The sequence below is a fragment of the Pelobates fuscus genome, chromosome 2 (assembly GCF_036172605.1).
Source record: "Pelobates fuscus isolate aPelFus1 chromosome 2, aPelFus1.pri, whole genome shotgun sequence".
Lineage (NCBI taxonomy): Eukaryota > Metazoa > Chordata > Amphibia > Anura > Pelobatidae > Pelobates > Pelobates fuscus.
The window spans coordinates 344717163-344742929 of NC_086318.1; the positions used below are offsets into that span (position 1 = coordinate 344717163).

At 38.9% G+C, this 25767-nt stretch overlaps 1 protein-coding gene across 1 annotated transcript in view; it reads left to right on the forward strand.

Annotated features, from left to right (window-relative positions):
* ESR1 (estrogen receptor 1) overlaps nt 1-14582 on the forward strand; it is a 228250-nt gene extending 213668 nt beyond the window's left edge. Inside the window, exon 8 of the mRNA XM_063443604.1 lies at nt 13484-14582. Within this exon, the coding sequence (XP_063299674.1) occupies nt 13484-13712 (229 nt within the window). The 3' untranslated portion in view covers nt 13713-14582. The remainder of the gene's footprint in view (nt 1-13483) is intronic.
* The last annotated feature ends 11185 nt before the right edge of the window (nt 14583-25767 follow it).

A 25767-nucleotide genomic window follows, 5' to 3' on the forward strand; every position in this document is an offset into this window, starting at 1 on the left:
CACATACACAGCAAATATACATGGCACATAATACAGCCTCCAGACAACCTTCCCAGATTATAGTTCCACAGTGGCTAGGTTTGCCACAGAAGCCATGTTTTTTGTAAAAGCAGATCTCCTAGACTTAATTGTTAAAGCAAATATTGGTTCTATCATATTATCGGATCATGCTCCTGTTTTCCTGGAAATTAAATCTAAAGATAGTTATAGACCTAGGACAAGGTGGAGATTAAATGAAAGTGTATTGAAGGTTGATCATATTAGGGAAGCCATCTCAATGGAAATTGAGAATTTTCTAAAAATTAACGACAATGGAGAAGTCTCGGTTCCTATGGTGTGGTGTACTTTGAAAAGTTTTATTAGAGGCCTATTAATTAAATATGGTTCTGAACTCAAACGAAAGAAGGGAGATACTCTACATGAATTAAGAATTAAATTAGCTGAGAATGAATATTTAAATAAAAAATCAACAACTAAAGAGCTAATAGAAGAAATAAATAAATTGAAAACATCTATCAAAGACAAAACATATGAGTTGGTAAATAAAAACCTTACCTTCCCAGGGGGCGGGGCCTGGACAGCATGGCGGCTGGACGTGCCTCATGAGATCTCTGAGCTCAAACCCTGTAATTCAGCCTGATAATAGCTACCCAGCCAGCCAAAAAAGCCACAAATCGGGACCTACCTGCTTCTGGGGCCAGCCGAGGATCCCGGGTTTACTGCCTGCGGGTGCACGGCACATCCGACGGAGCTGGTGGGAGTGAGGCCTAGCAAGGTCACCGGACGGGTGGAGCGGCCGATCCCCCGCTCTGAGAGACCGACACTGTGCCCTCCCAAGTTTGCCTCTCAGCCCTGTTCCCCCCCCTATGGACCGGCGGGGGTCATCCCGGTCCACCCTGGCTCGTGTCCCACACAACAGTCTCTCACCCACCTACCCCACTAATCTACAGCCCAGCAGATGCACATAAAATGGCGGCTCGGAACAAACAGCGGGAACCAGACACCCAGCGCCCCGAGACGACACCTCTGACTCCCGAGCAGATAACGCAGAGGAGACTGGATGAGATATTTGACCGCTTCTGGGCCGCGCTGGCCGCACGCCAAACTGCTGCAGCTCCCCAACGCCGAGAGGACAACAAGGAGGTTGAAAGCCGGGCGGTGAGTGGACCCCCTCTGATCACCCATGCCTCTCCAGCATACAAACCTCCTGGCAGGAGATCACCCAGGCCGAGGGCCACCAGGGGCAGAGCCCCAAGGCATCACCCACACCGGCGGAGGATCGCCTGCAATCAGCGGCAGTTTACCACCAAGACTCCCTGCTTGCCCCTAGCAAGGAAGGGACGGAACCCCAAAAAACCCCATGTCCGTGGTGAGAGGAAGCATACCAGAAAGCTGGCCTGGGGCGGGAGGGATACCCAACGGAACCACTAGAGTGCTGCAGCCTCCCTAGCCCTCAACACACAGGACTTTCGATTCCCATCTGCGGGCATAGGTTGAACACAATCTCGCTGAGTACAGCCGTACCATAAGGGGTCAAACTTTAAGCACTAACTGTCACTGACGGGACTTCCACACCTTACCCACTGATGCCAGCCTAACTGGGCCCCTTATACGCATGCAAAAAGCGTCTGCCTGATACGTTCTCCTTGTTTAGCACTCGCTCTGCTTTTTAGGTCCTTAACCAGATCTCTGCCTTGTATATTAGAATGATAGAGATAAACAGCCAGCGGTTCTTACCCGCTTTGATTATACCCATGCCACAGTCTCTAACCTGTACACCCCTATGTACACTGTTGTGGTGTTTAACGCTGTTATGCCTATAAACCACGACGAGAACCAGTACAATAGACGCCATTTCTCAGCTGGTATTTAGCTTGTATTATAAATCGGATGCAAATGCTTAAATTAACCACTCGTGGAACTACGCTTGAAATATCATAACCTTTAGTTTAAATCGTATTTCTTATCTTGACATAACTGTTCCGGCTCTAGCCTGATATTAATATAAAAATGTGCTGTCAAATCGCATGCCATGTTAAACCTACTGTTCTTAATCGGCTTGCTAATGCTGTTGTGGCATCGCAAGACAAAATGTTAAATGTCTTTACATGCACAAGAAAAATAAAGAATTAAAAAAAACAAAAAAAAACCTTACCTTCCTTAAACAAAGATGGTATCACAACAGTAATAAAATAAATAGAGACCTTTCAAATAAACTTAAAAACTATAATAAAGATAAATCTATAAAAAAAAATAATTTCAGGAGATATTCATTTAATTTCACCAAATTATATTGCTAAGACTTTCGCGGAATATTATAGTTCTTTGTATAATCTGAACAAAGTAAAAGATACAGATCTAGAAATAGATTGCTTTTTAAGTAGTCTTAAACTCCCTAGAATAAATACTTTAAATCTAGAAAGACTTAATGTTCCATTTCTATTAGAGGAAATTATTGAGGCAATAAATAATTTAAAATCTAATAAAGCGCCTGGCCCGGATGGGTTTTCGGCAATATTCTATAAGACCTTCCTCAATTCTATTTCTCCTATATTGTTAGAGATGTTTATAAATGTATCTATAGACTCTCCCTTCCCGAAAGAAATGATAATAGCATCAATTAAACCTATTCCAAAGCCCGACAAAGATCCTACTCTACTTACAAAAATTTCTACTATATTGTCTAATCAACTTAAAGAGGTTATTAACGATTTGATTGGAGTGGACCAGTCGGGCTTTATAAAGGAAAGAAGTACTACAGACAATACTCGTAGGATTTTTAATTTGAAGTACTGCGTAGAAGCTATTTGAAAGGGGGTAAAGCCTTTCCGGATGTATTTAGGATTCATGAAGCTTGCAATGCTTCTCAGCTATTATTGTGGATGAATTCAAATCAAAATATTTCACCGTGGTTTAGTATAGAACAAGAAAACAGTCCCAGGTATAAATTGACTATTCTTATATGGATAATCCTTTTAAACTTAGTTGCATTGGAGAAAAAGCTTTTTTCTAATAACATTCTGAATGATATGGTTATAATCTCAAAAATACTTATGAAAAAGTTAAACTTGAAGGATAGAATATTTTATGATACCCCATTAGAAGTAATACGATATATATTGATAGATTTTGATATTAAACTTTGGTCCCAATTAGGAATAAATAAGATCTCAAACTTATGTGAAGGAGATAAATTGATCACATTTAACCAACTAAAGAATTTTTTAATGTCTAAATCAATATGTAAAGAACATTATATAACCTTCCAAATTACTAATAGTAAAAAAAAGTGAGTATTGCTAGATTTTCTAGACTATTCGATCAAATGGATCAAGATCTCCAAATCCCTTCTTTTAATAAATGGGAAATGTATATTGTTAAATCTATACCCTTTATAGAATGGACTAGAGCTACTCAATTAGTAAAACAATCTATTCATAATGTAACTTTAATGGAAACCCACTTTAAATTAATCTATAGGTGGTATTTAGTCCCAGTTAGACTACATAAGATCGATCCTTCCCATACTAAAATATGTTGGAGATGTGGATTAGAAGATGGGACTATATATCATATTTGGTGGGAATGTTCTAGACTAAACAACCTAAAACTGCAGATGTTTGAATTGGTAAAATCTATATATGATGATATAAATGAAATTAGTCCACAAATGTTCCTATTCAGTATTGATCTTCCTACACAAGATAGTAATCTAAGAACATTATTGACTCATATATTTCTGGCAGTTAAAATCAATATTGCTAGATGTTGGAAATCCCCTACTCCTCCTGAGTGGCTAGAAATTTTGACTCAAATTGAATTTCAATATAAAATGGAAACAAACTATTTTCTTAATCCCTTTTCAAGGTAAATTGATAAAATTTGGTCTCCCTGGACTTCCATATTTTCTAATACTAACTAGATATATCTCTTTGTTGTTCTCTTCTCTCCTCAAAAACGGACAGCATATGTGTTATATGTATTTTTTTTTTGTTTTTTTTTGTTTTGTCTTGTTTATATGTTTATATGTAAATTAATTATCTGAACTTTCTTATAGAGATATATGACATATAGTAAAAGGACTTGATATTTTATATTTATATATGTATATGATGTCTATATTTTGTGATACATTTAATGAATTATTTGGACCGATGATGTTATATAGGATAAGTAACTGTGTTTTTTTATGTAATCGATGAAATTTATATTGAATAAATAAGATAAATATAAAAGAAAACCGAAAAAAAATATATACATATATATATATATATATATATATATATATATACACACATATATATATATCCGTAAGAAAAAATCAGCACTCCCAGGATTTACACGAAAAAAAGAAATTTAGTCTTTATTCCAGAGGTCCACACTTTATTCCAGAGGTCCACACTTGTAAATATATAATAATTATACGTATATATTTATGTAATAATTTTACATAATTAGGTCATTTTATTAATTACAATTTGCAGGACCTGCCTGACAACCCAGACCAAAAGTTCAGGGAATTTAATTTGCTAGCACTATATTTAACCCTGTAACATTCCAAGACACCATAAAACCTGTACATGGGGGATACTGTTTTACTCGGAAGACTTCGCTGAACACAAATATTAGTGTTTCGAAACAGTAAAATATAATACAACGACGATATCGCCAGTGGCAGTGACATTTTTGAATTTTTCACACACAAATGACACTTACACGGACGATATAATTGTTGTGATACGTTTTACTGTTTTGAAACACTAATATTTGTGTTCAGCGAAGTCTCCCGAGCATAACAGTTTCCCTCATGTACAGGTTTTATGGTGTTTTCAAAAGTTACAGAGTCAAATTTAAGGCTTGCATTTCAGTTTTTTCACATTAAAATTTGCCAGGTTGGTTATGTTGCCTTTGAGACCGTACGGTAGCCCAGGAATGAAAATTACCCCCATGATGGCATACCATTTGCAACAGTAGACAACCCAGGGTATTGCAAATGGGGTATGTTCAGTCTTTTTTAGTAGCCACTTAGTCACAAACAGTGGTCAAAATTGGCATTTAAATTAGTTTTTTGCATTTTCAAATATTAACACTAACTTTGGCCAGTGAAAATCTGGCGAATTTCAATGAGAAAAAAATGAAAAATGTAACAAGCTATATTTGACCCTGTAACTTCCCAAAACACCATAAAACCTGTACATAGGGGGTACTGTTTTACACGTAAGACATCGCTGAATACAAATATGTGTATTTTATTGCAGTAAAAGCAAACAGTATTTTGACATACACAGTTAGAATGTCACGTATAACTAAGAATATTTAAAAAAAATCGTATTTCCTCCCTTTTTTTTATATTTTATTCATTTAAATTAGTTTCATAGCTAAATATTTGATGTTAAATGAAAGCCCTGTTTCCCCTGAATAAAATTATATATATAATAAGGGTGGGTGCATTTAATATGAAAGAGGTGAATTATGGTTGGACAGACATATAGCGCAAATGCCAAGTTTTGTTTACGTTTTGTTTTGATCATAACTTGTACATTTGGCTGCGGTCTTAAGGGGTTAAAATGGAATGAGGCAAAAATGTGATTCTTTGTTAAACTAATTTGCATATGCCCACCCAGAATCCTTTGCGGTTGTAACATCACTGCAGATTTGTGGTTTCTGTGGGAAAAGCAAGTCTGATGGCTTGACTGGTGTGCAGATTTTTGTTTACATTGTATTAACTATATATATATATATATATATATATATATATATATATATATATATATATATATTGTGGCAAAACTAGCCACTTAAAACTGTAATACTGTAATTGGTATTAATGTATTGCTGTTACTTTAAACATGAAGAACCAAGCGTATACACATTGCTGTATTTTAGCTAAGCATTCGTAGTCTGGTGGAATAAAGCTACCAGCATTCATACAGTAGTTTCACGAACAGTGAATTTCAACACTGTTCGTGAAACAAACAAGCTACCGAATGGGAGACCACACACAGGAGGTCATGTGGCTCCCAATAAATATTGTAACATTGTTTCCATCGGTAATTATAGAGATTCAGGGTGGCCGCCGTTCGGCTACCGACCACGCGGCGGGCGGACATCTTGGATTCTTTGTTAGCCCAGCGGTATTTGGTCGTCGAGCTCCTGGAACTAAAATCGGCTACTCAATGGCACGAATACTGCTGGACTTCCAGGCCATTCGGGAGCCCCGGTCCTTCGGTAGTTTGTTCCCCTAATGTAAATCGGTACTTTGAATGTAACTTGAAAATAATGTGTGTTTCGTGCGGCGTTCGGTTAGTTATGCTGGGATCTGAGCGATACTTTCACGAAATGTGTGCTCAGACCCCAGCTATCTACCGAACGTCCATTCTTTTAAATGAAGTGAATAATATAAAAGTTATGCATTTTCATGTAAAATGTCAGTTCTGCTGTACGGAGGGATAATCCACTTAACTGTATATTCTAGTGGGAGTATCGCTCTCGTACAGCAGTGCATGATTGGAGAAATGTCCAGGTTGTTAAATTCCCCATGTAGTCCCCTACTGTACAACCCCTGTAATGTCAGTAGGGAAACCCCTTGCATGGGGAATCCCATAAATACTGTGACCTGTGATTAGAAGCTCAGTTGACTCCCAGCCTATGTGTCGTCTAGTTCTTGGGAAGGAAGGATTCTTACAACACTACCGGGATTATTGTATGCTGTATTTATTTACCTGGATTACTTTATGCTGTTCCTGTTACCCAGCGGAAATACCGTGGATTATACTACCTCTCCGCTACATATATATATATATATATAAATACAGTGCCTTGCAAAAAAAAGTATTCACCCCCCCCCCTTGACTTTTTACCTATTTTGTTACATTACAGCCTGAAGTTCAGTGTTTTATTAATCTGAATTTTATGTGATGGATCAGAACACAATAGTCTAAGTTGGTGAAGTGAAATGAGAAAAATGTGTGTATATATATATATATAAAGCTATTTTTTTGAAAAATAAAACAGAAAAATGGCATGTGGGTATGTATTCACCCCCTTTGTTATGAAGCTCATAAAAAGCTCTGGTGCAACCAACTACCTTCAGAAGTCACATAGTTAGTGAAATGATGTCCACCAGTGTGCAATCTAAGTGTCACATGATCTGTCATTACATATACACACCTTTTTTGAAAGGCCCAGAGGCTGCAACACCTAAGCAAGAGGCACCACTAATCAAACACTGCCTTGAATACCAAGGAACTCTCCAAACAAGTAAGGGACAATGTTGTTGAGAAGTACAAGTCAGGGTTAGGTTATAAAAAAATATTCAAATCTTTGATGACACCCAGGAGCACCATCAAATCTATCATAACCAAATGGAAAGAACATGGCACAACAGCAAACCTGCCAAGAGACAGCCACCCACCAAAACTCACGGACAGTCAAGGAAGGCATTAATCAGAGAGGCAGCACAGAGACCGAGGGTAACCCTGGAGGTGCTGCAGAGTTCCATAGCAGAGACTGGAGTACATAGGATGACAATAAGCCGTACGCTCCATGGAGTTGGGCTTTATGGCAGAGTGGCCAGAAGAAAGCCATTACTTTCAGCAAAAAACAAAATGGCACATTTTGAGTTTGCGAAAAGGCATGTGGGAGACCCATATCCCAAAATGTATGGAGGAAGGTGCTCTGGTCCGATGAGACTAAAATGGAACTTTTCAGCCATCAAAGAAAACGCTATGTCTGGCGCAAATCCAACACATCACATCACCCAAAGAACACCATCCCCACAGTGAAACATGGTGGTGGCAGCATCATGCTGTGTGGATGTTTTTCAGCAGCCAGGACTGGGAAACTGGTCAGAGTTGAGGTAAAGATGGATGGTGCTAAATACAGGGATATTCTTGAGCAAAATCTGTACCACTTTGTGCGTGATTTGAGGCTATGACGGAAGTTCACCTTCCAGCAGGACAATGACCCCAAACACACTGCTAAAGCAACACTTGAGTGGTTTAAGGGGGAAACATGTAAATGTGTTGGAATAGCCTAGTCAAAGCCCAGACCTCAATCCAATAGAAAATCTGTGGCCAGACTTAAAGATTGACTTGAAGGAGTTGGAGCAGTTTTGCAAGGAGGAATTGGCAAAAATCCCAGTGGTAAAATATGGCAAGCTCATAGAGACTTATCCATAGCAACTTGGAGCTGTGATTGCCGCTAAAGGTGGCTCTACAAAGTATTGACTTTAGGGGGGTTAATAGTTATGCACATTTACTTTTTCTGTTATTTTGTCCTATTTGTTGTTTGCTTCACAATACAATTTTTTTTAAAAAAAAAATCTTCAAAGTTGTCGGCATGTTCTGTAAATTAAATGATGCAAATCCTCAAACAATCCATGTTAATACCAGGTTGTGAGGCAACAAAACACGAAAAATGCAAAGGGGGTTAATACTTTTGCAAGGCACTGTATATTTATATAATGTTATTAAAATTGATTTTCTCACCCCTCCTGGGTGGTATGTTTATTCCTCATTCTCGGGTCCTCTTAGAAACGCAGTATCTAAGCTATTCCTAGAACTGCACTCTTCTGGACAGCAATCTCAGATCTCCCACCTGGAATCGTTGAAGCCACTCCCCCAACTTGGGAGTCACAGCCCCGAGTGCTCCTATCACAATTGGGACTACTACTGCCTTCACCTTCCACATCCTTTCTAGTTCTTCTTTCAGTCCTTGGTATTTGATCACCTTCTCATGTTCATTCTTCCTGATATTATAGTCACTGGGTATTGCCACATCCACCATGACTGCAGTCTTTCTTTCCTTGTCTACCACCACAATGTCTGGTTGGTTGGCCAGCACTTGCTTGTCTGTCTGGATCTTGAAGTCCCATAGGATCTTAGCCCTGTCATTCTCAACTACCCTTTGTGGTATCTTCCATCTGGACTTAGGCAGGTCCAATCCATATTCTGTGCAGATGTTTCAGTACACAATCCCAGCAACTTGGATGTGTCTCTCCATGTATGCTGTTCCTGCTAACATCTTGCATCCAGCTACTAGGTGCTGGACTGTCTCAAGGGCCTCATTGCACAGACTGCACCTTGAAACTTGCCTGGTGTGGTAGACTCCAGCTACTATTGATCTGGTGCTGAGTCCCTGCTCATGTGCTGCTAGGATTAGTGCCTCAATGCTTAGTGCCTCTGTGTTTCATCCAGGACTATGGCCTTGACACTCATCACTCATCACCCCTGACCTCCTTCCTTCCGGCAGGTGCATAGTTTTTGGGTGCTGGATTCCGGGTGGAATCCTCCATTCATAGTGAGTAGTTTCCTGGTCTTGACATTCATGGTTGACCAGGTTATTATTCCAGCTGGGTACCTGATGACCGGTAGGTCATATGTGTTGATGGCTTGGATCTTGTTCTTGCCATTGAGCTGGGACTTCAGGACCTGTCTGACTCTTTGGAGGTGTTTGGATGTTGCTATCCTCCTTGCCTCTTCCTCATGGATGCCATGCATTTGTGGTACCTTGTGGTACTTGTAGCTGTTCTCTACATCTTCTATTTGGCCTTCTGGAACTTCAACTCTTTCTGTCCTGATCATCTTCCCTCTTTTGCTATTACCCGCCCGCACTTCTCTAGTCCGAACCACATTCCGATGTCCTTGCTGTATATCCTAGTTAGGTGGATCAGTGAGTCAATGTCTCGCTCATTCTTGGCATACATCTTGATGTCGTCCATGTAGAGTAGGTGGCTGATGGTAGCTCCACTCTTGAATCTGTATCCATATCCATTCTTCTTGATGATCTGGCTAAGGGGGTTGAGGCCTATGCAGAACAGCATTGGGGATAGCGCATCCCCTTGGTATATGCCACATGTAATGTTCACTTGAGTTATTGAGTCCTGGAATTGGCTTCTAGAGTTGTTTTCAACTTGCCCATCAAGTTCTTGATGAAGGCTCTTATTGTCTTGTTGACCTTGTAGAGAGCCAAGCATTCCAGTATCCATGAGTGTGGCATTGTGTCTTAGGCTTTCTTGTAGTCAATCCAGGCCGTACACAGATTGGTCTGTCTGGTCTTAGACTTGTGACTGCTTGGTCTATCAGTATTTGGTGTTTTGATCCTCTGGTGCTGGTTATCTACCCTAACAGCTGGTTACACAATGTTTGAACATTTTCAAGAGAAATCTAGTGTTACAACTGGAAATATATATATATATATATATATATATATATATATATATATATATCTCAATATAATTTTCTTCTTTGTGCTGGATCTCAATACCTGGCTGCAGCCATTTTGTTCTCCTCTGCCCATGATGTCTGCTGTTTCCTATTCTGTGGGAATGATTTTAATGTTGGATTGTTGGTAAATTTGATTGGTAACCGAAACAGAACCTTGTTTTAAGCTCTGCTCATTGTCATGTTATGTTACCTTGGTCGCTATACATGGGGAAAATTAGTCACTGCTTTTCTTTATCTTTATATATATAAAGAGAATTTACCATTCTTACTCAGGTCTGAAGCAATTCTGATCAATATGTTAGAGTTTGACACTAAAAACAACATTAAATGGAAACAGTTGTTTGTTTGTTTGTTTGCTCTGTTGCCATTTGAATGCAATGTTTGTGTGGAGTGTCTGCATTTGAATGCAAGGGAGTATCTGTGTGTAGTGTTGGAGTTTCAATGCAGTTGTGGGTTTGTATGTAGTGTTGGCATTTAAATTTAGGTATGTACTTGTATGTAATGTTGGTGTTTGGTTTCAGTGTTTTTTTAATGTAGTGTTGGCTTTTGAATACAGGTGTGCATTTTTGTGTTGTGTTGGCAGTTGAATACACAGGAGCATTTGTATGTAGTGTTGGTGTTTGAATGCAAGGGTGTACTTGTGTGTAGTGTTGGTACTATAATGCTAAGATGTATGCCCATATAAAAATACACTGCCATACGCACAAATCCACACACAGATACACATATACACACAAATCCACTAATACACACACATGGATACACACAAATATAGAAGTCATAATTTACATATTTGCAATCCTCCTGTTTCCATACCTTCTGGGGCAGGAGAATGATGTCAGAGGCTGATGGGAGTTTGAGGCTTGTTCAGGCTTTGTCTCTCCTCTCTTCCCCCCTTCCCTTTCTGTGTCCTCATTTGCCTCTCTGTCAATATCTCTGTAAGTTAGAAGAAAGTGACCTGCATTCCTTATTCCCCAGCACTGCAGCCGACTGTCAGTCTGACAGGCGCCTTGTTGCACTGTTAACGGGCCTTGACACCCAACTTATCCTCTGATTGCAGATACCATCGGGTGGTCCTAACTGTCAGGACCAACCTGTGGGTTCCCCAATACTGTGGGTCCCTGTGCAGCCGCACTGGCTCCACTGACTGTTGGACTGTCACTAGAGTTGCTTCCTCACAAACACCTCTGTAAATTGAAGAGCTTTTCATCCAGTATTATCAGGCACTGGATTCTATGCTTTTGAAAGAGAAGCATCTGATTGGTGGAGTCTTGGGATTGCAGCGCTGGCCCTATTGGTCTACAATGATTTTCTTTGAGACACACAGGATTGGACAAAAGTCATTGAAACTGAACAGAAGGGGGAATAACTCAACAAAACTGTTATTTTACACTTGGGCAGTAGTTTAAACATAATAGTAATACTCTGATATATTTTATTTGTTTTAAATATTCAATTAAGATATAAGAAGAATACATATATGTGTAATGGAAAGTACTATGATACTAATAAGTCTGAAATAGATGCTTTATAGATGATTGTGGCAAATCCAGCCACTGTCCTTTATGTATTTGTCAATGTTATGCATACGTGTATATACCTTTAAGAACCAAGCGTATGTATTCTGTGTAACATGGTTCAAAGAAATCATAGCGTTCATATGCTGTCGGCATACGAAAACCACCAGCATTTATGTAATCGTTTCACGAACGGTGAATTTCAACACCCTTTGTGAAACGAACAAACTACCGAATGGAGACCACACACAGGAGGTCGTGTGGCACCCATAAAGGATTGCAACATTGTTGCAATCGGCAATTAAGAGGATTCAGGGTGGCCGTCGTTCGGCTACCGACCACGCGGCGTTCGGCCATCTTGGATCCTTTGTTAAGTTCAGCGGTATTTGGTCGTCGAGCGCCTGGAACTAAAATCGGCTACTCGATGGCACGAATACCGCTGGACTTCCAAGCCGTTCGGGAGCCCCGGTCCTTCGGTAATGTGTTTCTATATAGTCATTCGTAGTTTGAAGGTAACTTAGAAATAATGTGAATTTCGTGAGGCGTTCGGTTATTTAAGCTGGGATATGAGCGGCACTTTCACAATCTACCGAACGTCCATTCGTTGAAATCAGACGAATATTATGGAAATTATATATTGTTATGTAAAATATTGGTTCTGCTGCACGAGGGGATAATCCACTTAACTGTATATTCTGGTGGGAGTGTCCCTCTCGTGCAGCAGTGTATTATGGGAGAAATGTCCAGGTTGTTAAGATCCCCATGTAGTCCCCTACTGTACAACCCCTGTAATGTCAGTAGGGAAACCCCTTGCATGGGGAATCGCATAAATACTGTGACCTGTGAATAAAGAACTCAGTTGACTCCCAGCCTATGTTTTGTGTAGTTCTTGGGAGGGAAGGATTCTTATTACGCTACCTGGAATATTGTATGCTGTACCTGCCTATGCTGATTTTTGCCTGTGTTCCTGTCTACCAGCGGAGATCTTGTGGATTATACTGCCTCTCCGCTACAATGATTTCCCACCTTGTATACTTTATCATAATAGTAGTAACATTGATATATTTTACTAGGAATTATACTTTTAAGTATTTTTGTTTTAATGTGGATTTTTGGTGGTAGACATTTTATAACATCCTGTTCAATGACACTCATTTTATAAACCTCTAAATTTTAATAGGTCCTGACATTAACCAAACTTAACACAACTGAGATAAATCACTAACAGATACTTTATAAATATACCAAACAATACATAAGAATAGTCCTGCAGATTTATGTTAGCCTTTACCAATTTAAATTTGTTTGCACAAGCTTTTTCTCTTTGCAATTTTTTTTCTTGATGGCACTGCGGTCGGATACACAACTTAATGTAAAGTCACTTTAACTTGACAAAATCATAGTGTGGTGATGTGTGTTGCATTGCTTTTGCCTGTATGTGGTTTTTTTTTCTAAAGAAAAAAAAAACGTTGACCATATTGGGCCAATGAAGTTATTTATTATGTGTTTTATATACATCAGGATTGTCATCTGAAACATCATTAGCAGCATTGTTTTTAAATGTTTTTTTTTCTCTCTGGGATTTTGTATAAACATAATTTAATTATAATTTCCTATACACACCTTTCATATCACATCTTTAAGCATCTGTCGCTTCTTTACAAATGTACCCTTATTTACATTCTCCTTAACAGTTTGTAGTTTATGTATCTGATGGTATTGTACAATTTTCTTTTTCAGCAATAAAGGTATGGAACACCTGTACAGTATGAAGTGCAAGAATGTGGTTCCATTGTATGATTTGTTGCTGGAAATGCTGGACGCGCATCACATGCACACACCAAAAGACAAATTTGGAGCTCAGGAGGAGGAAAGCCAGAGCCCCGAGACAACCGCACCAACTACTTCGACGTGTGTGCAATCCTTTTATGTAAATCATGAGGAAGCAAGCTTGCAAAGCACTGTATGAGAGTCCATATTTTGATTTCATTTTGAATTGACCTGACATGGTCAAGAAATTCCCAGCAGAATACTACCTATAGTAACTATAGTGGGTGCATCATACTAGCTGCATAATGCTGCATATATATATATAAACACTCCTGCATGCATCTATTATGAAAGATTCCTAGGGCAGGAGTCCATATTCAACTTGCTATTCTTCAGAATTACATGAGGATCCACTGATGATGGACCCTTCACACATCTCCTTCATGACACCTTCTGTATGCTGTTGCCTGTATCAAGCCATTACAGAGGAACGCAAGCTTATTTGCCTACGCTTTCATTTCTGGCCAGGCTTATAGTGCCAATATAGCATGGGCAATTACCAAAATCGTATTAACTGTATAGTTCTCACATGCAAGATTCAATAAATCACCAAGCTTTAACTATAAAATTCACAATTCCACATTATGCACAATATCATGTTTTTAACATAACTAATTCCCATTGTTACTCTGTATATATCAATAAGGTGATCTTCATGTGCGTAATTGATTTTTGTCTGCATCCGCCAAATTACTCGGTTCCTGCCAGTTCTTTAGTTTGCTGACCCATTTGATCAGTTTCTCGATATGTCCTTGGAGAATTTTTCAGAATTGACACATCTGGAGATGCTAATTTGCTGTTGTCTAACCATCAAGGTTAATAGGAGTCATTCATCTTATGTGAAGATACAAAATATGTGATTTAAATGTTTTACAATTTCTTTTTTTACCATTCTACCAGTACCTTCATGGTAGGCATCAATGATTCCTGGGTCTTTGGATTGCTCTAAAAAGTAAACCTTTTTTCAGAAATCATTTACATCATGCAGCGACCATTATAACCTGTCTGTGATTTGTTTGGATAGCTAGAGACTCATTTATTACATATGGGTAAATCTCTGATAGCCATAACAATGTAAAAAACAGCCAGATTTGATGTCCTACGTTACTATTTTAAAGTATAATTTCCTTTAAAGTAATACTGCTGCTGAATTTTACACCTGGTACTTTAACTAGTAATGAAATTTGATTTTCTATTTAACCTATAACTTGCAACAGGACAGCAACCTCACTTTAAGGTGATTATGCTCATTGAATTGCCATCATGAGGTGGGAATGATTCATTTAGTGCTAGATTCTTCAAATGCTTGCATCTAATTGATCATTAGGCATACCAAAAGGGAGCAATGGTCCAAATTCATTAATTTGAAATACTGAATGTTAAACTGAGATTGCACTATAAAGGACTATGGAACTTAGTGGGAGATGCCATTTTGTGATTATTCTGGACCATTGCTTCAACAATTATTTTGCAAATAATTCTAGTATTTGTGTGATATCTTTAGGGGTAGATAGTTTCAAATTGTCAACAGCCAAATATTTCCTATCTAACAAGGGAAATGTATCTTTTTAGCATTTGTCATGTACAATGACAGGACGCCATTTTGTCAGCTGAGTTCTTAGTCGAAATTTTAGCTTTAGTCAGAAGGCCTTTTATAATGGAAACCCAACTTTTGGGCATCAGTGATTCTTTTGTATCAAACTAACCAGATGTAATTCCTGAAATTAGTTGCCATAGCCAAACGGAATAGGTAGCATAGCCATAATAATGGCTACCTCAATAGTTTATCTATTTGTGCCAGTGCCAAGAAATTCTAAAACGTATATGGTTGCCAATATGTCAGGGCTAGACATGGCAATTTCTGTAATAGACTAAAAATGGTGTGCCTTATAAATGTGATTTGCTTAGTTATTTTGCGCATGGGTTGTAAGTTTATGTTTTACAATATTTATTATTGTAACTTGGCATGATGTATTTATACAACCTTGAATGCAGCCAAAGTAAAAAGAATCACTCAAACCACCATGGAAATAATGACTGTCATCCAGGACAAAGCTGTATGCATGGAGCAAACTGTCACCATGAAAACGTATGGAATGTTACTTCTTGTTTCAGCTTTAGATGTTTGACCCAAAAGTGTTCATGAAATATAAGGTCATTTATATCACATTCATGGAAAACAGGATTAAGTGTCAATCTGTGTACACGAAGGCTGTTTTACTGAATAAATAGAATTAGGGATTTTGGGACATGGGATTTTTGCTATACTAACTGTAAACATATAAAAATTAATTGCAGTATGCACACACAACCCATATTCAAAAAGTAAAAAAAAAAATTAAAATGCCTATACCTAGACGCACAAGAGAGTCAATTAGTCAAAAGGAACACAAATGTATCAATAGAAATCACTCAGGGTAGGTGTCAGATCATGACATGTTGTAGGATGCTGTGATACTATCTGACCTATAACTGCCCTTCAATAGAATCAGATATCAAATTCACCATAACTAGCAGTAATTTCAACTGGAAACTAAGGTGTATTTTGTAGAGAAGGAAATTAATTGCACTATAAATATAATGTTAAAATGAACGACATAAATTGTTGGATTTTAAATCCCAGAAATGCACTTCAAAATTTTGGACCAAGATTTTATTATTTTGACAAAAATGTTTTCTATTTAAATATGTTTTTTGAAACATTTGTAAAGGGAAAAAAAAAAGAATGTATCCCCCTTTTCCTGCAAGAACATAATAAAATATTTCATACAAAAAAAAAATTATTGCTATACTTTTTATTTCTTAAAAATAACTAATGTAAATAAGTGGCATAATAAATGCATGTTTTAGATATTTGTTCCAAGATAAAGCACATTATAATACTCTCAATACCAAGAGCATTGCTTTCAATCTTGTCTATACATCTTTAATCACCAATGTATGCATTGATTGTTGTTTTTGTATGTAGACAAGTAAATGAGATAACAGTTGCAGAAGGAGTATACTAGAAGAAGGTTTGAAAATTATAATGTTCTTATTTTCTTAAGTACTTTAGTGTTTATTTTGTATCTTTTGTGACAAATGACTGCTCATTTACGTCATTGCTAATGTTGGCTTGCTTTCTTTGTTGATAGATTTCATGACTGTTTCCTAAATTAAGAATTTATTGTGATATCTCAACAGGTGCTATTATAGTAAATATGGGACGTATTAGGATACTCTCCAAATAATTTAGTATTTGACCCACATCATGTTTGTTTACAAAATAAGCCATGCATCGGTTAATATATACATATATTTCTTAGACTCACAATTGTAACTACAATAATTATTTACATTTTATATATATATACACATTATATTTTCAATTAACCAAGTTATGTATCGTAGTGAGCCCAGTTTTATTGTAAAATTAATAATAATAATAATAATAATAATAATAATATGCAATATATAGAGTACATTCAAATACTATTTTGCAGTCAAGAATATCAGTTTACAATATGTCACCTCTGCCAAAAGTAGAATTATTTAAAATTGAAATACAAACATCAGAATTTCAAATTTCACCGCTTTCCAAAATACTCATACGAAAAAGTTCATTTGTAAATTTCTGCATATGTATGGCACACGTCCACTTTGCAAAAATTCATCAAAGAACATTTAATTACGGGAACACCATTTTCTAATTTTTGTTTCCTTTTTTGTACTTGGATCCCACATTAAACTATGTTTTTTTTTTTTTTTTTATTTTGTTTTGGATATTGTTCAGCTTTTTCTCCAAGGACCTTGTCTTTGTCCGTTTAAAAAAAAAAAAAAAATCATAATGCAAAAACCGGTGCATTTACTTTTAGTAGACGAAATGTATGCACACAAAATGGAAAAAAAAATTGAGGAACAGGTAATCATACCATGAACAGATATGCAGCAACAATATCAAACACTGTGCAGCAGAACCTCCCACTGTCACTCAGGCAGTGTACAATTCACAAACAGAGTAAAGGAATGAAGGCTGTGCAACAAGTATGGACCCAAAAGTGCTACCACTAATTAACAGAAGGACAAAGAAAGGTATGAAGCATGAGAAGAGTTGCACAGTACTGGTACTACACACTGCACTGCACTGGCCAATATAGATAGGATGATAAAGACAGGGAGAGAGAAAAGACATTAACTGTATCTTATGGGAAGATAATGTCATTACAGCATGCACATGCGAAGATATTAATAATATGTATCACATTGCATGTTGCTGGTGATCCCCTGGCTATGCTGGATCACACTTATTGCGAGTGTTTTTAGAAATATGCATCGGCAGTGCTCTATAGTGACTCTAGGCTTCTCCTGTGGGATAAAACTGGCAACACATGTGCCCAAGGAACTCAGGTAAGTTGTCAAAACACTTGGAAATGGCTTGACTACTTATCGAAAGTTGGAGCCAGGACACTCCGCACCCCATAATCACTGCAGCAGGGAGCGTTCCTTTAAGAGTGTCAGGTTTGCTATATAATCTTTAACAGCTACCACAACAATTACAATGTAAATGTAACTTCCTTTGTGGAACCTATCATATTTTAAGCTCCAGGCCCATGAAGAGCTAAATCTAGCATGACTAATAATTTAAAATGACAGATCATTCAGCTTTGAGTATGGACTTAAGAATGCATTTATAGATTTTATAAGTATGTAGAATTTCAGAAAATGATTCTTTAACAGTGAAGTTCATGAAAAAGATTTAAACATGTGCTTATATTTAGAAGCACGGTATGTGCGCCTCTATTTTATATCTTTAAAAGAGTTAGTTATAGAGGTAAATTGCTTTTACTAGGAAATGAATTGCCCCTCTGTCACTGACGAGTTTTGGAATTGTATATCTATGTAAGCATGTAACTTATTTCACCACGATGATATCTGATATGTCAAATTCAAAAATATTGCATTGTATTTGAAAAAATGGTAGAAAAGGATGATGTTAACTAGTTTATACAATTACTTTCACGTCGACAAAAGCATAAGATCCGTGGCACACAACATTTTAATAAACCTTGTCATGTTTAAAAGTAGACTGCAAATAATATGTCAACATGCAGAGAAATTAACAATTTGAAAGAATAAATAAAACTATTATTAATAGATTGAAAATTGCTCTATAAAATGTAATGTTTTACTAGCATGATGCAATACTTATGGTTAATAAAAAAAGCCCATTTAATTTGACATTTATACACCAAAATGTACGAAATAACATATTTTGCATTGCATTTGTTGATTGTGTTCTGTTCGTTAAAAGTATTGTTTATGTCTCCTCTTTAATCTTTTTTTTTTTTAACTTCATAAAAAAAAAAAAAAATGATCTGAAAATATTTGATAATTGAAAATGAAAGAAATTTTTTTTCAACCTGTTTGATGTTCAAATAAAATGTTTTGGTGTAACTACTTTACTGATGTTGTGTAAGTTGTAAATATTATTTACATTTTTTTTTTACATCCTTTATTTATGTAGTGCAGAGTATAATGCATGGGCATTGCATAATATTTCATGTGACATTAATAGAGTACAATTAGAGCTTGAAATGTCTAGATTACTGCACTATTTTTTTATAAGAAAGGAGGTATAACAGCTGGAGCTGAGTTGAGAGTGTAGAAAATATGTTGTGGCATAGAACTGTGAGTAGATTCAAAAAGAGAGGAATACCACTGGATGAGTAGTTGTGTGTGCTGCAGAGGTACAGGTAGGGCACAGAGTAAATAGGATATGCTTAATATTTGCAGAGAGATGTGTAGTGCCACAGGGGAGCCTGTAGTCCTGTCCTGGTACCGCTCAGCCTATGCCTACGGATTGAAGGCAACTTCCCCAGCTCTTAGTTTGGATACGGCCATGCTTTGCGCCTCCAATCCAGCAGGGATCTGCCACATGCACAGGACTCCAGGACCACATTGAAGCCCACAGTAGGCCCAGCTGAATGGGAACCTTCCTCCAGCATGGGGTGTAGACATTGAGTTGGCCTTGGTGTACCGGGTAGGGACATGGCAGCGGGTTGTAGTAGACTGTATGTTGCTAGCTCTGGTTAGCCTCTGCTGTCTTCTCTTCCCCCCTCCCCCACAGCTTCCACAGGTGTGTGTCAGCTGCGCTGAGTGCTTCAGCTGCGCTGTCCCGTGGCGGCAATGTGGCTGCGACCTGCAGGTCGGATCTGGGAGATGCTGTCCCTGCCACAGGGAGTAGTGGTGAGTACCCAAGTGCTCAGCTTCGCCCAGAATTGGGCACATAGCTTATCAAATGTCTGTAGCATCGGGTCGTTGCAGTTGGGTGGCTGTGGCAGGTGTTGCAGTGCAGCAGGCTGCGGCAAGTCAGCCATCTTAAGTTGTGGGTCTCCACCTTGTGGATCACAGCTGGTGACAATGCCCCACACAATAGGCCATGGGTGATTGCCAGAGAGGACTGGGATAACCCCACCGGTCCAGATCGGGGGGAACAGGGCTTGAGAGTAAGGAATCACAGACCCAGGCAGAGGATCATCCGCCTCCCCCGCCTCAAGTATGTCTGTAGGCCGCAAGGAGTTATTTCATGGGCAGTGCCCACCAGAGTTAAGCCGAAGCAGGGCAATCTTTCTGATGAGTGCTCCTTATTAAGCAAGAGCAAGTTTGAGAAAATTAAATCAGGGGACAGTACAGGAATAAGTTCATTAAACGAGTTTTCCTGAAGAGCCTCAGTAACATGCAACCATCTTGGTCAGCTAGAGGCCCCACACCACAAGTTGTAAATATTATAATGCATAACCTAGGGTTATAAAAACAAAAACACTTGTTTTGAATAAAGGTTTCATATCATTAAAAACATTTTGATATTTAGCTCTATTGGCTGATTTTCAATTGGAATAAATATACATAAATAAATATAATTCAGAAGCACCTTCTGAAGAGTCAGGTCCTTCTAAGTCACGAAGATGTGATATGATAAAATACCCTCAAACGGTTTTGGTTTTCAGTTTGCCATAACTTAGGGTTTAGTGAATGAACATTAAAGATTTTTATTGTAACACACAGACAGTGATAAACTGGAACAGGACCTCTTTCTTTACTTTTCATTAACACCAACAATCAGAAAATAATAGAAGAGGGTATCACATGACAATAGGGAACATGTAAAAAAAAAACACATAGTTTCAAAATGCTGCCATCTGCTGTCTATACAAAAGCACTTCAATGTAATCATTTTTTTGTTTAAGGAAAAGGGATAGACAGAGGGCCATGAACATAATTCTAAATCAGGAGTCACTCACAGCCCTCTTTATACATGGAATAACATACTCCATGCTATAATTTATAGCGATTATAAAATTCTAATTCATTGCTAAACTCGACACTGGTCGAGTTACATCACGCGATATTAGATTGAGTGACTTTGTAATACCATAAAACTTTACCTCACTGCAAAACAACACTTTTTGTCCATGAATAGCATCATACCTTATATACTCGAGTATAAGCCGACCCGAATATAAGCCGAGGCCCCTAATTTTACCCCAAAAAACTGGGAAAACGTATTGACTCGAGTATAAGACTAGGGTGGGAAATGCAGCAGCTACTGGTAAATTTCTAAATAAAATTAGATCCTAAAAAAATTATATCAATTGAATATTTATTTACAGTGTGTGTATATAATGAATGCAGTGTGTGTGTGTATGAATGCAGTGTGTGTGTGTATGAGTGCAGTGTGTGTGTGTGTATGAGTGCAGTGTGTGTATAAGTGTATTGTGTGTGTATGAATGCAGTGTGTGTGTGTATGAATGCAGTGTGTGTGTGTATGAGTGCAGTGTGTGTGTATGAGTGCAGTGTGTGTGTATGAATGCAGTGTTTGTATGCATGCAGTGTGTGTATAAGTGCAGTGTGTGTATGAATGCAGTGTGTGTATGAGTGCAGTGTGTGTATGAATGCAGTGTGTGTATGAGTGCAGTGTGTGTATGAGTGCAGTATTTGTATGAATGCAGTGTGTGTATAAGTGCAGTGTGTGTATGAGTGCAGTGTGTGTATGAATGCAGTGTGTGTATGAGTGCAGTGTGTGTATGAATACAGTGTGTGTGTGTGATGCAGAGTGTGATGGAGAGCCTTGGTGGGGGGTGGGCATTTTTATTATTATTTTTAAATTATTATTTTAATATTATTTTTTTATTAGTATTTTTTTTCATTATTATTTTTTTTATTATTTATATTTTATTACATTTTTATTTATTTTTTCGTCCCCCCTCCCTGCTTGATACATGGCAGGGAGGGGGGCTCTCTCTCCCTGGTGGTCCAGTGGCATTGGCAGTTCAGTGGAGGGGGGCTGGCAGGAAGCTCTTACCTCTCCTGCAGCTCCTGTCAGCTCCCTCATCCTCCATGCCGGTCCGGTCTGCTCCCGATGCAAGTCCCAGTGTAAGTCTCACGGCCGCACTATGACCCCGTGGCTCTCGCAAGACTTACACTGTGAGCTGACAGGGGAACTGACCGGACCGGCGCGGAGGAGAATGGAGCTGACAGGAGCTGCAGGAGAGGTAAGTAAACGCTTTCTGCCAGCCCCCCTCCTACACAGCCCCCAGTATAAGTCAAGTATAAGTCGAGTTGGGGTTTTTCAGCACAAAAATGTGCTGAAAAACTCGACTTATACTCGAGTATATACGGTAGTTTCAGATTTAAGTCATCCAGCTAATGTATCAAAGGAATTTGCCACTGCCTTAAATGCCCTTTTACTTAAAGCATAATGGAAGTTGCTGCTCTTTAACCTTTAAGGACACATGACATGTGTGACATATCATGATTCCCTTTTATTCCAGAAGTTTGGTCCTTAAGGGGTTAAATAGACACTCCACTGTTTAGCAGATATAACCCCAATGAAAACATGCATACATTAATTATGCATTTTTTCATTAGGATATATTTAAAAACTGCTTGCAAAAGCCCTCTCCTTCTAACCCTGCCAAGACTTTTTGTGACTTCCCAATGCAGCTCAATGAGAAGACAATTGCCTGTCTCTTGAGTTTAGCTCCACTGAGCTAAACTAGCAGAGAGTAATAGGACCGGTTGTCTGACTGACAGCCTGGGAGTGTAACAAGGGTACTTTGTAAAAGTGTCAATTTCTATTGAAGTCTGCACAATTGATTGTAAGTTTGTTTGAGCAGCTCCTTCCTCACTCCTTTTACCAATTGTAAAGCGCTGTAGAATATGCTGTGCTATGTAAATAGTAATTATGATAAAGCGGACACACTCTATACACATAAAGCACTTCGGCTAGCAACAGTGCTCTAGGTGTTTGGAGTGTTCCTTTAAGGGCCCTAAAACATAGTTGAGAGCAGGGGATATGTGGCCATTTTTGTCTTGGGGGGGGGGGGGGGACAGCAATAATTAGATACCACACTCGTACATCATTCTACAACACTCCTCTCTCCTTCTTAAATAGTTCATGCAAATACAGAAAAAAAAACAAGTTACAGTAATTACAGTTACATGATATATAGTAGTGTACTATGCACCAGCAGTCAATAATACACTCCATACTAGTCGCTTTATGAGATATTACACTCCTGTGCCCCCTGTACCCTACCATTTTATTTTATTTTATCCTAAGGGTCACTCGGTGAAAGTATGCTTTTTATCAAGGACTTTACATAATTTCTCTAATAGTAGCACTGTTGCGTTTGAATTTATATATGCTGCTTTGGTCACAAATCTGAATGACTTACTGTTTAGTCACTAAAGTGAGAATCCAAAGTGAATTTCAAATTTGTGGCCAAAATAGCAAAATTAGAAGCATAGCTAAAAGGGGAGCATCACTAAAATCCAAATAGCCCTATATCGAATGGCAAAACCACCCAACTGCGTATGTGGTCATTCTGACTGCAAAACCCGAACATTGTTAAATGTGATAGTGCAGAGTGTTACAAAATTAAAGGCAAAGCAAACAGTCCATTCAGAAGACAGGAGAGTGGTCCCTGTATCCAATGCGAGCCAAAGATGCACAGGAACTGGAAGCAACACTCTTACTCCAGAAGAAGAAATTATAAATCAAACAACTTCAACAAGAAAAATAAAATTAAGTAAACAGTGAAAAAAAGCAATAAAACAATGCCCTATGTCTGGCGGGAGAAAGAGACAAAGCATTGGGGTGAAGAGACTTACAGAGGGTTGGGAAGGGAAGAAAGAGATAAATGGGCTGGGGAAGGGGCAAATGATAGACATTCACTGCGGGAAACAAAACAAACATAGCACATGGTGCTGGAGGAGAAAAACATACTGAGGGACTGGGGAGAAAGAGACACACACATGAGCTGGGGGAGACAAATACACACAAAGGGGCTGAGTGAAGAAAGAAACACACATAGGAGCTGGGGTAGATAGAGATGCTCAAAAGAAAAAAAATGAGGGATAAGATATACTAGAGGGGGTAAGATTCAAAAGAGATTATAAGAAACACAAAAGGGGTAAGACATTCAAGAGAGGGATTAAATGACACTCACGTGATGATGCATTTTTTAGGGAGTAACTGGGGAAGGGGCAAAATGCATCTTTGCCTCTGTAGCTATAAATCCTTGCACTGGCCCTGCACAAGTCAGTTAAATTTGAAGCAGCGTCGGATAAACAGAGTGCCAAGATAGTGTAGTCCCTACTCTGCCCTGTGTGCAGTCATGAGCAAGTGTCAGAGGGAAGGAAGGAAGTGCACCAGGATTAACACGGTATTAATTTGCATTATGCAGCAAAAAAGCCATTTCATCTCTCAGTGAAAAAGGAGTGCGGTCCACGTACACAAACATTTCTGATGAAATGGTGCACTACAGAAAAAAAGTAGACACCCCTGCCCTACACGTTTCATCTGACTCCTGAGACTTCTTCAGGGGCGCTAATATCTCTGTCAGTGACTGGAGCTGTATAATATCCCCAAGGTCCATGTCCATAATTTAAGTGTCCTTCAGCACTCACACGGATTGCCATGAGCCATTCCGCGCTAATCCTTCTGTATGCAATTGTGGTGTGGCGTGTCAAGTCTTGCTTTCATCCTTGAGAGTATTAGAGCCACTTATTATTGCACTTGTGGTGCTTAAGAATCTCTGGTCCGTGTTAAAGCCGGTCTAGTCATGGCCAGCATAATCAAAGATACTACTGATGTTGAACAGGGGATTTTGCAAGCTGCCCCACATAACAGAGACTAACAGTGTTTTTTGAAACAATATGATTCTAGTGAACCTTACATTAAAGCCTTAGAAAAAACTGCACAGACCAGGCTCACCAACCTTTCATCCAAACTCACAGATCTTACCCAAGAGAAGGGGGAGTCAGTTGAAAAATGTGTTCCCCGTGTACAGCTTGGGTGGAAGAATCTCAGGTATTCAGGCAGGGACCCCCTGTCCACTAGACAGCTGCTAACTGTTTCATGCATGGCTTGCATCACCCACTCTGCGCAGCCTTTAAAATAGCTAGACCTGAGTGGTGTAACCTAACTTAGTCTGACCTTAAGGTTGCTAGAGGTATTGAAGCCAACCACCGACTGACATTCATTTTTCTCACCAAATGAAACTTGGGCTTCATGGCTCGACTGCCTTGGTCACTAGATTGCTTGTCAGTCTCACTGCTCTTGTAAATTTACTTGGCAGCGATATTCTATCCACCATAAATGCCAACATACAGTTTAGCTCCATGACTTTGACTTTACCCCGTGAAGATAACTGTCTCATATCACTTGCCAGTGTGCTGGCAAGTCTTAATTCGCTCTGCAGCAATCTACATGCAGCCCTTGTATGATTGCCTCGCCCTTGACCAGGTCCATGGGCAAACACAAAGGCCGGTTGCCTATTAGATCCTGTTGCTAGAGGTGCCCCTTAATGTGTTAGGGCAGTTGCTGCTGTCTAGATAAAGCAACAGACGTGGTTTTAGACCAGCGGTTCCCAAACAGTGTGCCGCGGCGCCCCAGACGTGCACAAAGGGGTGCCACGGAATATTTCCCCGGTGCTATGATTATATCACCGGGGAAACATTACTGCTCAACAGGGGCTCAGTCGAGTGCCGCGGTCCTTTAAGACCGCGACCGGGCCATCCTGCAGGTAGACAGCACGAGAGGGAGAGGAGGCAGTCACAGCATGAAGGGAGAGGAGCATGAAGAGCTCCAGACCCCTCAATCACACAGCAGCAGGACTGTAAGCCACCCTCCTGGAACATAAGGTAGGCTA